This window comes from Lytechinus pictus, chromosome 7, assembly GCF_037042905.1.
Source record: "Lytechinus pictus isolate F3 Inbred chromosome 7, Lp3.0, whole genome shotgun sequence".
NCBI lineage: Eukaryota > Metazoa > Echinodermata > Echinoidea > Temnopleuroida > Toxopneustidae > Lytechinus > Lytechinus pictus.
The window spans coordinates 40,995,203-41,009,315 of record NC_087251.1 but is presented as its reverse complement, the minus strand read 5'-3'; the positions used below and the strand labels follow the sequence as shown (position 1 = coordinate 41,009,315).

Below are 14,113 nucleotides of genomic sequence, written 5' to 3'. Positions count from 1 at the left end.
ATGTCCAATTTGCCCCTCCCCCTGGATCTGTGCCTGGTTGTGAAGTAGATGACTAAGACCTCATTCTCATCTACTTCCTTCAAACTAGTTTAAAGGAAACCAGTTTAACATGTATGGGAATGCTTGAAGCGGTCTTGGAAGCGACCTCGATGGACTTCCAAACCAGTTTGGAAAACCATCTCGCAATGTGGTTTTCAAGATCGCCTTGCCTCGATAAACGGGTTTAAGCTTAGGTGAGGACACAACCATTCTTCGGAAAGCAATCCTCGCAACGCTGCGGTTTCAGATTCTGTCAAAAACATGTGACCACACCGAGACACAAGACTACTTTAAGTGAAGTGGTTCTGGAAACCAGCAAAATGGTGATGAGAATAATAGCAAACCGATCTTCTAAACTGATTGAAGGAAAACCAGTTCAAGAAAGTGGATGAGATAGGTATGTGGTACATCTTCGGCAAACATCAAGCAACTTCAACGAGCTCAGAATGGGGCAGCCAAGTTGGTATTCCTTGCCAAGAAGCGTGATCATGCATCTCCCCTTCTACATCAATTACACTGGCTCCCTGTCCATAAGCATGTCACATATAAAATCCTAACCATTGCCTACAAATGCCTCCATAAAAGTACTCCATCCTATCTTAATGACCCAATTTCTCTGTACCAGAGTGAAAGGCGTGGACTACGATCAGGCAATGATACCACTCTGTTGGCAAGACCAAGAACTGCTACCTCCTCAGGGGACCGAACGTTTGCTGCAACTACATTCATGAATCATCATCTCTGGGAGCATTTCAGCAGTCATTAAAGAGATTTTTTTTAAATAGTTAATTAACTTGTTATTTAGATTATGTATGTATTTTTTTTTTCTTTCACAATTTTGATTTTGCTCATTTTGTAAAGCGCTGTGATACAATCATTGTGAAGAGCGCTATATAAATACTTATATTATATTGTATAGAGAGGAGCTTACCTGTATCCTTGACATAGCTTCTTCATAATCCCTGTTAAACTGATGGATCTGTCTTGCCGCTTCTAACTTCTCTCTCCTACTACTAATCCTATCCATTAGCATGTCCAAAGCTTGTCTGAAAGTTACAGTATCGAACCAATATCGAAGCATGTTACCATTAAAGGATGGTCAATACACATCGTATTCAATCAAATTACTCTCATTTTCAATATTTCAATATCTTTTTCAGTTGGAAGTTTGTTATTAATATGATGAGAAAATGATTACAATGATAATGTCAGTTCTAGTACACAAGTTGAAAACAAGATAGACCAAACATTGAAATCAATTGTTTGGCATAGTATCTGAAATTATCTTTCATACTAGCAAGTACTAAGGTGCAAAGTCATCAAAACCGATTTCGTAATTCACTGTTTTTCATTTTGTATGACAGAGGAGCATGGCAAAAAACATACAAAGCCAAGCAATAGTAGGAATAGGAGCCAAGATATAACCATATGAACACCAAATTAGTCCCAGTGAAGAAAATGTATTTTTTAGCCTGGTTCTAATTATTGTGACCTTATCACTTCAGTACCCTATTGCCCGTATTCTGAAGTCAGGTTTAACTTAGACCACGGTCTAACTCTGTGCTAGAATTATGGATAGCCATAAGTGTCGAAATTTTTATTAAGTTGTATGTTTCTTATGTTTACTGTGCTCTTTCCTGATTCATCGATGGTGAAGACAAGCATCTATTTATACTTCCTAGACAATTATGAATGATTTGAGAGCCAAATGAGCTGAAGTATGATATCTCTACTGTTAGTGATTTATGTAACAATTGGCTATCCATACTTAAACCACAACTTTAAACCAGAGCTTTTAAAGTTAAACCCGATTTCAGAATACGGGCCTATAAATCAAGCTGGCTTGTTTTTAAAAGTTCACAGCAACTTAAATCGGGTCGTGAATTACACATTCCTCCTTGTTTACAGATTATTGACTATGACATTCAATCCTTATTAATTTAATGTAGATATCTCGTAGATTGCAATCTAAAAATATACCGTGTTTACACGTTGCATCGGCTTTTTTGTTGCGTGTAAACGCGATTAACTTGCATCGGCTCTCGGTGCAGAATCAGCAATTTTGCACTACCAAAGTAGTAGGTTCAGAACCGCGAGCTAATGCAGGATCGGCTTTTTTTCTACATGCAAACAAAAAGCCGATTCTGCATCGGCAATTGGCGTGCATTTCATTTACTTTACCATTATGATGTACTTGTAAGCGCACGGATCCAGCGTTGTCTTTATTATGACGTATATTGTTGGTGCGCGGATCATTTCAGGTTTTTGCCACGCAAGCCGATTCTGCACCGCAAGCTGTGACAGCGTGTAAACGCGGTGCAAGATAAACCAAAAGCCGATTCTGCATCGGCTTTTGGTTTTGAACCGTGTGCCGATGCATGTGTAAACACGGTAATTGTCAACCTTGTAGGTTACACACCTTCTCAAGTAAATATCACCTTAGGATTTCCTGTGTAATATACAACCTGTCAATGCCATGTTTTTAACTTTGCCATGTATTTAACCAAATACAAAGGCCCGTATTCTGAAGTCAGGTTTAACTTAGACCACGGTCTAACTCTGTGCTAAAATATTGGGCAGCCACAAATCCAAAAAAATTTGCTTATATTGTATATTTCTTATGTTTATTATTTTGTTTCATTTTGCTTTCATAAGGAAGAAAAATACTTCAGCTACCATTCCCAGACAATTATAGACAATTTGGGTGTCAAATGAGTTAATTGAATGTGCATTGTAAGGGATTTGTGCTCAAATTGGCTCTCCATACTTAAACCACAACTTTAAACCAGGGTTTAATTTAAAACCGAGTTCAGAATACGGGCCAAAGACTCTATCTCAAATGACCTCCCAAACGTCACAAATCTGTAAATATTGAAAAAATATATATATATTCTTCATTTCTTTAGAACTGTGATTAAGCCCCTGAATTCCACTTCTCATTCCAATTTGTGCATCTAATAATAAATGAGGGCAAGTTGTGCCGTTATTGTGATATCATTCATTGCATCAATATTGAGATATTGGAGGACAAAATTATAGTAAACACCATGCATTAATCACAGTGTTTCTCTTTCAAAGTGACTATAAACCTCGTTTAAACAATCCAGTACCCCATCTTACAAAGAGTTATGATTGATCCGTTCAACCACAACCTGTATGTTTGTTCAAAATGTTCTCTAGATACTGTATATTCATGTATTCATAATTTTCATGAAAATTTAGTGTACTTCTCTTTATTTCATACAAAGGACATTGGACAAATTTCTTGTAGAAAAAATTATAACATTGATAGATTTCCATACAGTTGTGGTTGATCATATCAATCATAACTCTTTGTAAGTCGGGGCCCAGTTTTCACAGGACCTCACTTGTACTAGTTGATTATTACTTACTACCCTTGGAATTCATCATTCAATTGAATGTTTCTTTCATTTTTCAACTCTAACTTGCAATGCATGCTATCTAAGAGAAAACAGTCGGCCCATAAGGAAAAGTAGACCGGGGGTGGGGGGATGTTTCACAAAGATTGAAGTCGCACTTACAGTAAATGCTTGGTTGCGTGCATTATAAAAGGCATGACTGCATTGGTCAGATCACGCCAAGAGAACGTGCACTAGTGATCAATAAGATTGCGTTTTGCATATCATGTACGCTTCGGCATTTAAGTGTGACTCTAAATCACACTTAAATCTTTGTGAAACATCACCCTGGCATGATAGTGAACATTGATGTCGAATGAAATGCATGATATTTCAATTCACCATTCTGTCAGCAATCAACTCTTCATGTATCTGTCAATCTTTACTCAAACATATGTTAGGCATCTTATTAGGTGGACTACTCACTGCAAACTATCCTGTTTTTCTATTAATGAATCACTCTGCTCATATCTTTCCGCAACCAGACTCTGGACTTGCTTATCACATCTCTTAAACTGATCCATGCCAGAATCTACATGCCGACAAAACTCATCAAACTTCTTGCTCAGCTCCTGTAAGTAAAAAAACAATAATAAACCCTTTTAAATTCAATTCTAATAATCGTTTTGCCTCCACCAAAATAATAATATCTAGGCATCAATTGAAATAGATTAGTGTAAAAATTAATGCATTTATCTGTTCTTCTATACTACAATAAAAAAAATAAAATAAAAATGTTTACTGTTTTTTCATTAAATATATCAATGCTAGTCACCAAATATATATTACCTCATGTAACTGAACATGCAGAATACAGAGTACTAGTACGAATCCACTACCAATTTTCATTGCATTTCTTTGTCCATGTTTCATCGTCAACCATTTCTAGCTTTATTGTTCTGAAGAACAATAAAGGGAAATTAAGTTCTGCATTTATTGTACAAAAAATAAATCAAAATCTAATAGCTAAACAATTCATATGAAAAGTGATGTCTAGTGACGGAGCATTGTGGCCCAGTGGATTAGTCTCCGGACTTTGAAACAGAGGGTCGTGGGTTCAAAATGCAGCCACGGCGTAGTTTCCTTCAGCAAGAAATTCATCCACATTGTGCTGCACTCAACCCAGGTGAAGTGAATGGGTACCTGGCAGGAATTTATTCCTTGAAATGCAGAGCGCTGGAAAGGATGCTTGAGCTACAGCGGGGGTAATAATATCCAAGTCCTTTGGAAGCGCATAGAGACGTTATTCATAATGTGTTATGGGCTACACAAGAACTGACTATTTTTATTATCATTATTATTACACTACAAGAAATGCTGCATTACCTCCAAGTGTTCATAATCCTGACCATATTCCTCTGAGCTGGCCACCTGATACTGTTCTTCGATCCATTCCCCAAGCTCATCACTCTCACGTACATACTGATGCATCAGCTTGGTCTGTTCTAGTTTGAACGTTCTGTGGGATCCCTGGTCCATCACATTCTTGTACTGGTTAACAAGCTCTTCCTGAGGTGAAGAAAAACATCATACATTCCGGTGACACCACCCCTTTCATTTTATTTCACTCATTTATTAAAACATCACAATACATGATTTGATTTGATTTGATTATCCCCATTTCCAGATGGCAATAACATACCTGCCGGAATATAATGTTTGGGTGGTCTTTTTGTAGAATGAAACACATGCCTAAGAGAGATCCACGGTGTACTGTGAAACCTCTTAATTTGCCTATTTGATTTGATTTATTTTTCATAATCGTTTAGTTATATGGAGAATTCAGAACTAAAATATTTTTACTTCGTCTCTGAACCAATATCAAGACTAAGACAAAGAGAAAGAAATAAAGACAAAACAAACAAATTTAGAAAAGATAGACCTCAACCTAGAGATGTACAAGAAGAAATGACACATTTCGTTTCAAGACTAAGGAAAGGCTCACATTAAGAAAAACAAAAGTGAATTATTTAAATTTGTGCCCACACTCAACCCAATGATATCAATAACGTTAATAATAATATTCCATTATTGTACAGAACACATCACATTATCATCTGGATATTATAACATTGGCTGTAATCTGACAGTCCTTAACAGTGAACAAGCTTTTCAAGGAATTAAATACCAGCCAGGTACCCCACCTGGGTCATGTGGCAAAAACAAATGAATGCCTTTCCAAGGACAATGGTTATTTGGCATGAATTTAATAAATAAATATTCTGTCATAGATTCTAGTTATGCAAGACCAAGGGTAGCTGTATTTTTTTAAACCAGGGGGCTGTTTCACAAAGGAATAAGTTTGACTGGAGATGGCACTTAAATTACCATATGCATGCCAGTCAGACAGCAGGTCCCTATGCTAATGAGCAAAAAGGCCAGATTCATCCAAATCATCTCGTGGCTGAATCCTCCTCCTTGCAAAATCTCGTGATTCGTGAGATTTTCTTTCTCTAAGAATTTACCTGTTTTAACCTCAAGTTAAATGAAATATTATTGCACCATCAGATAGAGTAAATGTTACTCTTTCATATTGGTCATTTATTTTGTATACAATATTTCGTTAAAAAAGTAAATTTCTGGCCTGAAAATGTGCCTCAAAACTGAATTTTCTTCCTCTGTTTTCTTTTGCAAATTGTGCAAAACTTTTTATTTTGAGCCTCAATGATATCTATATCACCATAAAGCTGAACTTCTGTACTTTTTCACAATGCCACTCTTGATATGCGGCACCTTTTAATCGGGTCAAGATCACACTTTTCCTACCAAGGTACAAGACGAGATTTCTGAAATGTTGTACTTGCATGAAATCCAGAGTTCTGATTGGCTGGATAAGGTTCACAGAACAACAGGCGCGGGGTATTTGAGGAGATTACCACATGGGAAGTGTGACCTTCCCATGAACACAGGCACTAGGAACCGTTGGAATTTGCCACTGTGTGGTCTCTTTGACCAATCAGAGTGCAGTATTCTTGTTTTCAAGCTGCTTTATGTACTTGGCAAATGAAAAGTGTGATCTTGACTCGATTAAACCAATTCTTATTTTGAAACCTATATCATTTTAAAGCATACATATTCAGCTTTATCATGATCTAAAAATCATTTGGGCTCAAACAAAAATAAAGTGTGAAAATAGCAGCTTTTGTCAGGTGAAAATAATTATTTTGTAGCATATTTTAGATCAAAATTTTAACCTATATTACAAAATCTTTGAATAAATTCAAACACATGACCTGAAAGAATATTTCTTCTTCTTTACAATGACACCAAATTCATGAAATTTGATGCACAATTAGAGCAGCAATGACCGAATGAAAAGAGGTGTTTTGGTCTGCATCAGGCTCATTAAATATGCAAAACATCTCAAGTCATGAATATCACTTGGATGAAAGAAGCCACTTTCTTGGGACCTGCCGTCTGACTGATGCAGTATAACACATATCGACAAATTAATCAGATCATGAGATAGAGTGATTAATATCATGTGAGCAACGGCACTAAGCATGATTTTAAAGGGGGAATGAAACCTTTGGAACAAGTTGGCTTTTTTGAAAACAGAAAAATCAAAGAATAAGATCAAAACAAGTTTGAGAAAAATCAGACAAATAATGAGAAATTTATGAGCTTTTGAATATTGCGATCACTAATGATATGGAGATTTTCCTATTGGCAATGCGACAAATATTTGTGATGTCACATGTGAACAACTTTACCATTGATGGACTATAAAATACCAAAAAATTTCAATTTTTTTCTCTTTTTTAGGGTGATACAAACTCTTTATCCATAATGTTTTCTTTGAAAATCTGTGTTACATGTCCTCCTATAGAAAGAATACATGATCTACTGATTGATAGATGTGAGAAAAAAGGCATTTCAAGTGAAATATATAGAAAAGTAATGGGAAAGTCGTTCACATGTGACATCACACATCTTTGTCGCATTGCCAATGTGAGGATTTACATTACAATAATGATCTAAACCTGTTTCAAGGGTTTCATTTTCCTTTAAGTCACACATAACTCTCAGTGAAACATCCCAAGGGGCAACTGAATAGCCATTAACTCACGACTAGACGTACCTGTTTTTCAGTGATGCCTTCAGCCTCAGGGTTTCTTGATGATACCATCCGATTCTTCCTGTCTCCCAGTGACCTGATCACACTCTCATAGTGTTCTATGTTCAGTTCAAGAGCCTGTGAAGTACAAACATTCATGTCAGTCTTGCAGCTTCGATATAGAAATAATCACATTTCCCTTGTCTTTTACGGGAAATATCTTGAAAATTATACATGCTGCCAACACTCAACATAAGATACCTGGCAACATTCCTACACTGTACCTATAAGTCTTGCATTCTCCTTGGAACTTACACACAAATACAACAACAATAATTTGTCAATGTCTTACAAACTTGACGACAATTGAAAATTTCAGGAAATGTACCTTTTAACTAGTGTTGGAAATCTCGAGATTGATCTTGAACTCATTCTTGTTCTTAATCTCAAAATTGCTGGACTTGGTCTTGCTCTTGGACGAAACACCGCTTTTAACTTTAAGGGAAAACTAGAAATTTGACGTGTCCAAAGGACACAGATGCCCCCGCTTAACGCGATCAGAAATTCATTCAATATGATTAAACTTAATATCGTGCAGAAACCAATATATTTTAGACCTTTGAACCAACTTGCATATTTAATGAGCTGTGACCTATGATCTTTGACCTGCGGACTCCAAATTCGGACCTAGCCTGCATTTTGGTGTCATCTACCTTCACACTAAATTTTTTTTTAATCCATTAAATATTTTTCGAGTTATTACACGGAAACCAAGTGGGGGAACGGACGGACAGGGGCAACGCTTAATGCCCCCTCCGGACTTCGTCTGCTGGGGCATAAAAAGGGAAGTAGAAGAGTAATTCACCTTATTCTTTGCAAGCATCTTTTCAGTAGCATCTTCATCTTTGCCATAGTCAGTGATCATAACCAAGGAGAGTTTCTCAGTCATCCAAGATTCTGCTTCAACTGCTTCAGAATAGTACTGGAAACAAGCAAAAATACCAATCTAAGTTAGCTTTCGCAGCGAAAACAAGATCATACTTCCATAACTGCCAAATACATAAATTGTAAGATAGGACTATACTATATCATCTAAAATACTAAGATATGATCAATGTTGTTTTCTTCGAATTCCATACAGTTTGCTTGATGTTTATGATCCATGTCATTGATCAAAATTTTTACTTGCAAAAATGTTTTTAGAATGTATCTGAACTTGATTCACATTATTAGAATTATTATTTATTAATTCATATATTCATTTATTTATGTTATCAATTCATTTTTTTTCAGGGGGGGGTTCAAAAAAGCAACACATTAAAGTATAGTGAACTTCTTGTTTGTTATGTATCCAATGCAAGCACTGCCAAATTGTTCTGCAAATGGGGGGGGGGGGGGTTCTTGATACTTTTTGTGGTTTGTTTTCCCAGCAAATTCGGATTGCTAACAATATTATGTTATCATAGCTGTGCTTACTTTCTGTGCTTCAAATGCCATATCTAGATGGTTCTTTCTTGCCAAGGCCTGGTCTAGTAACTGGTCCCATGACAGGGACAGATCCTGACACCGTTCCTGGACTTCATGTAAGGCAAAGTGACCAGAGTCAATAAGATGCTGACCCGTACTAAGGACCTTGTCAATAACAGGCTGGTGCCCAGTTATCTCTGCTTCAAGTTTCTGAGTGTTACATACAAAAAAAAATCATCACAATATCAAACATACAAAAAATAATGAATTTTCATGAGAGAACATGATTTCTAAGGTAGTGTTTTTTCTTAAGAATAGAACATACAAGGGAATAAGTAACGTGGGGGCTCTGGAGCGATTTTACCCCCAGAAATGCTCAAAAGAGCTCTAGAAAAAGAAAAAAGTTTTGGATATGAATAAATAAAATTACACATCATATACAGAATACATAGGTTTCAAGGAATTTATTCATTTTGTTCTAAAACAATTTTTTAACCTGAGAAGATAGTAATAATAATCATAATAATACTTGGTTCTTTTATAGCGCATCACACATAGCAAATTGCATGTCCCTATGCACTTTAAGTATAGGAAAAGTATAAAGTAAGAAAAAGCTAGGAGACATGAAAGGAACATGTAGATACAATTCAATATTGGACTCTGAGTTCACTGGAAGAATGATTTAAGTGTTGAATAAGATGCACTATTTAACATATAAAAAACAAAGGCAGGTGCTTATAATGTTGATGAAAATGCACTCAATACAAAGCTAGTGTTTCGACAAAAAGCATCTTTTCTGCCATTTCACTACAAAATTTCCCCTTGGCCTATCAGAATGACATAAGGATTTTGGTACTTAATAACAGTATTCAGTGAACATCACCGACAAAGACTCTTCATGACCCCCCCCCCCCCCCCCCCCGGTCTTATACTTCTCTTCTTATACCGTCTTATTATATTTAATTTGATTAGAGCCTAGTATAATTTACATATTTAAAAATCGGGCAAAGAAACGTTCAAAAGAAAAGAAAAAAAACATAAAATTTTACCTATGCTATAAGAGGTCAATTATTGATTTGAATATGTATCGAATATGTTTTAGGGCTCAACATGAAAATTGTTAACCATAATTTTTACTTTTTTTCGTATTTATATATATTTATATATTTGAATTGTAACTATGTGTCTCACTGTAATTGTCCATATAAGTGCTTGTTTGTAAAATTGAGAATGATCCAATATGTGTGGATTTTGATCAATATATTTTGAAACTTGAAAGTATACCTGATGTTTCTTTAACATGCTCTGTGTAGAAGTAAAGTCCCTTCCATAGTTGGTGGAGCTTGCAGCAGGGGAGTGGTCTTTGATCCACTGAAGCTCCGTATCTACATCGTGGTAGAACTGCTGCACCCTCAAGGATTCCTCCAGCTTCTTACGCCTCTTCTCGGCTGGACCTTCCAACTCATTGAACCTGGGGGAGTGTTTCACAAAACACAAGTCAGTGATTGATTTTCACTGACAAATTTGCTCTCAGCCAATCAGATGCAAGGATTTTGGTAGCTTATAACAATAGACAATTCAATTAACAGATTATTTCTTTGATGGATTGCTCCCGTGAACAGGACAATCAAAGGCTATTGGAAACAGGTTCATGAGTTTTGTATGGTTAATCTTCTTCTGGGGAGTTGTTCAATAAAAATGTGAGCTAAATCTTTTTAACATTTTCCTAACCATACCCCATATGACCAAAAATGATTGTTTACTATAAAGATATTCATAATCGATATCCTATTGGAGGATAGATAATCATCTAATAGCCATCTTCATCATACTGATTCAGCAAATTATTACAAGTCTTTATTCTGAGCACATATCTTAAGCAGTCACAAAGCCTATCTTCCAAAAATTTCAATCGCATAGAACACTGACATAAAATTATAATCCCATGTTCTATATCGAATTACAGCAAACCTGCATCAACTATCATCTGTACAGAAGAACCAATTGTATATACGGTACAATAATCACAAGATTTGTATCTCTTTTATAGACCAGTTCGTAGTTAAATCATGGACAATTTTGGTCAAATGACCTTTCATTTCTTTCATTATGATAGGCAGATTTCAAAGCAAGATATTACGTAAGCATGGCTTACATAGCAGGATGAAGAAATTGAATTATACCAGGTGACTAGAATAGCACACCAATGAACACTCCATGAAGGTATTTGTTGCATTTCTACTTTGAATGCATATCATAGCATGCTGTACAATGTACTTGGCAAACTGTGAAATACCAGTCCTGCTTGGACGCTTTTTTGTTCTTTGTGGATGTAAATGAAAAAACACAGTTCAAAAGAATACATGAATAATCAAGACACCGAAGTTGGTGCTTATCTCAATGAATTTTAAACCACCATGTCACTTTAGTACCGATGACCTTCCTCTGATCATGCACAGAATGGAACTACGAACTGGCTTATAGTTTTCCCATTGAAACACCTATCACAGGATCTTTCCACAAAGACAACCTATTCATAAAGACTGTTTTTCTTGTCTCCTTTGGGCGGTCTTTACAAACGGGTTTCCCTGTACCATAGAGATAATGCAATGATGAAATATCATTCACCTCTGTGTAAAATATGCTGTCTCAGATTTGATCTTGTCTTTGTCAAAGTGACCTTGATCTGCCAGTTTCTTGGAATTCTGGGATAGCTTCTTCATCCTCTCAGCCTGAAGAGACATCTCTGCGTCCAATACCTACATGCAAGTGAGAACAATGACGGCATTTCCACACTCATGAATGCTCTTTGCATACAAATAAAGGGGGTTGTTTCACATAGAATTAAGTGTGATTTGAAGTTGCACTTAAATCGCCAGCTGCATGTGGCACATAACATCATCACATTGATCAGATCATACTAACAGAGCCATCGTATACATCAAAGAGAAGACATATTAAATCCAATGTGCAAATAAACAAATCTTATTTCGTCTTCGGGTAATATTGAAGATTAAAAGCACAAAGATTGTGAACTTCAACCAGATCAACTCCTGCACATGGACACACATACATTTACGTACGCATTTCATTTGGATTTTTGATTTCGTTCATAAAATTGTAAATTTACCAGAGGACGCAAGATATTTGGCACTGATAATAACCCCATTCCAACTTAAAATAAAGCATCATCCGAACAGCCCAGCTACGGAACATCGAGCAGGTATCTCAGTATTACCAAGATGAAACCTGGTCCCTCCGATACGTAAACAGGGACGAGGCCGAGACAGGATTGTGAGGCCTCTACTTCCCAGCAAAAGAAAGTAAGACAAATTGCATCAGTGGCGGACCGTGACCCGGAGGAGACAAAGCATTGGAGGGGCACAGCATTGTTCACAAAGAATACAGTGCCCCTCCAATCATTTGTCTCCTTCGGGTCACGGTCCGCCACTGAATTGCATATTCATCGCAATACTTGACCTGTTGTCTCTTAAGGAGACTCTTGACACTCCTCAGATCATGTCCCACATCCTGTGATGTCATAGCAATCTCGATCTCCTGGATGTTCGCCGCTGAATCTTCCATCGCCCGTATCAGCTCCTGCTCCTCCACGGCTTGCTGGAGCTTCTCACCTCTCTCGTCAGCCCTGGTGCTCAGGTCCATCCAGCGGGAGTTGATGGCCTGCAGCAAGACCTGGATCTCCTCTGAGTTGGCATTGACAGAATCAACAAGGGCAGTCCCAGTCTAATGGAAAGAAACATACAGTCAAACCTACAACAGTCACCAGCTGTATAGAAGGACCCCTGCCTATGAAGACCACCAGTTTTGTTTCCCTTTATTTTATTTTTTTAGTTTGACACTTTGTCCCAAAATACTACCTACTTATAAAATAAAGATCACTTTTCTTTGTCTCCCTTAAATGGTCAAGATATACAAGTCTGATTGTTGTATAAATGGGGTGGATATAATGTGGAATTTTGACCCTTACTTAACTAGAGGGGGGGAGCAATTTGACCCCTACTTGAGTAATTTACTCACTACACTGCCGTGCAAATTTTTTTACTGTGCCGCTCAGAGACCTTTTACTTTAAACTCTTGGGCATCTTTTAAGACCAAAGTGCATGTCAGACCCAAAAATTGCTCAAAAACGAGATTCCGTGTACAAAGTCAATGCAAATTGTGTTTTCAACAAAAAATCATAAATGTATGACCATTTTAAATTTTGTTGGTTTGAATGTATTTATTTTATGCTATTTATGATTGCAAAAGGGTCCCTGACAAATTTCATTGAAAAAACAATTGAAAACAAAGGTTAAAAAAAAAATACATAAGAATTAAAAATAAAAATTAAATACATAGGAAATTAATTATTTTTTTGCCATTTTTTGTAGATATCTGTTAGAAATATAATAATTGATATTTTCACCAAAAATTAACTTCTAGCTATATAAAGTGAGTTAAAGACAAAAATATGCACAAAAAACATACTTATGGCAAATTTCATATGCTTATTTGCATAATTAATTAATCAATCAAATATACAAAAAATCAATCTTTTGAAAATTTTACTTTTCCTTTTTTTATCCCCCCCCCCCCTCCTCAGTATATCCTGGTCTGAAAAAGCCCAGTTAAATTAGGGTTAAAGCACTTGATGAACTCCTATCTCCTTTACAGCACTTCACATAATTTCATCGTAATAACGCATTACCTTGAGGCATTACTTACTTCTATTTACCTATTTCAGAAAAAGTGATATATCTTTACATTCTCTTATATGACCAATTTTTACTGTAATCTTGTTCTTCCTACTTATGTTTGTTATATAAATTGTAATTTTATAAGGTAAACTGGTATTTCTTTGACTAAATAGTATAATCAGACCTACCTCATTTAGTTTATCTAGCCTTTCCTTGTTTGCTATTATCTCGGCTTGAAAAGCTTGATGTTTCTTAACCTTCCCAGGTATATTGGTTAGTTCTCTGTATGATTCATCATCAGCTATTTCAAACTTTTCAGCAAGCCAGGAAGATATCTGTAACAAGAGATACATGCAATGCATACAGACATTTCAATTGCTATCTCACATGAATACAATCTACACTGAATGAATTTACCTCTGTAGAAGTTAACA

The 14,113-nt window shown here is 36.2% G+C and overlaps 1 protein-coding gene across 4 annotated transcripts in view; it reads right to left on the bottom strand.

Annotated features, from left to right (window-relative positions):
- Positions 1–14,113, bottom strand: part of LOC129264214 (spectrin beta chain, non-erythrocytic 5-like) — a 125,180-nt gene that overhangs the window by 66,953 nt on the left and 44,114 nt on the right. For all 4 annotated transcript variants that reach the window (XR_010294223.1, XR_010294224.1, XM_064102689.1 and 1 more), the window contains exons 28-37: positions 13,868–14,014; positions 12,463–12,726; positions 11,611–11,741; positions 10,267–10,453; positions 8,992–9,192; positions 8,381–8,497; positions 7,540–7,653; positions 4,785–4,967; positions 3,885–4,030; positions 971–1,085 (exon numbers count right to left, since the gene is read on the bottom strand). Coding sequence is in view for 2 of the 4 variants with exons in the window: in XM_064102689.1 (XP_063958759.1) it covers positions 971–1,085; positions 3,885–4,030; positions 4,785–4,967; positions 7,540–7,653; positions 8,381–8,497; positions 8,992–9,192; positions 10,267–10,453; positions 11,611–11,741; positions 12,463–12,726; positions 13,868–14,014 (1,605 nt within the window). In the remaining 2 variants the exon portion in view is untranslated. The remainder of the gene's footprint in view (positions 1–970; positions 1,086–3,884; positions 4,031–4,784; positions 4,968–7,539; positions 7,654–8,380; positions 8,498–8,991; positions 9,193–10,266; positions 10,454–11,610; positions 11,742–12,462; positions 12,727–13,867; positions 14,015–14,113) is intronic.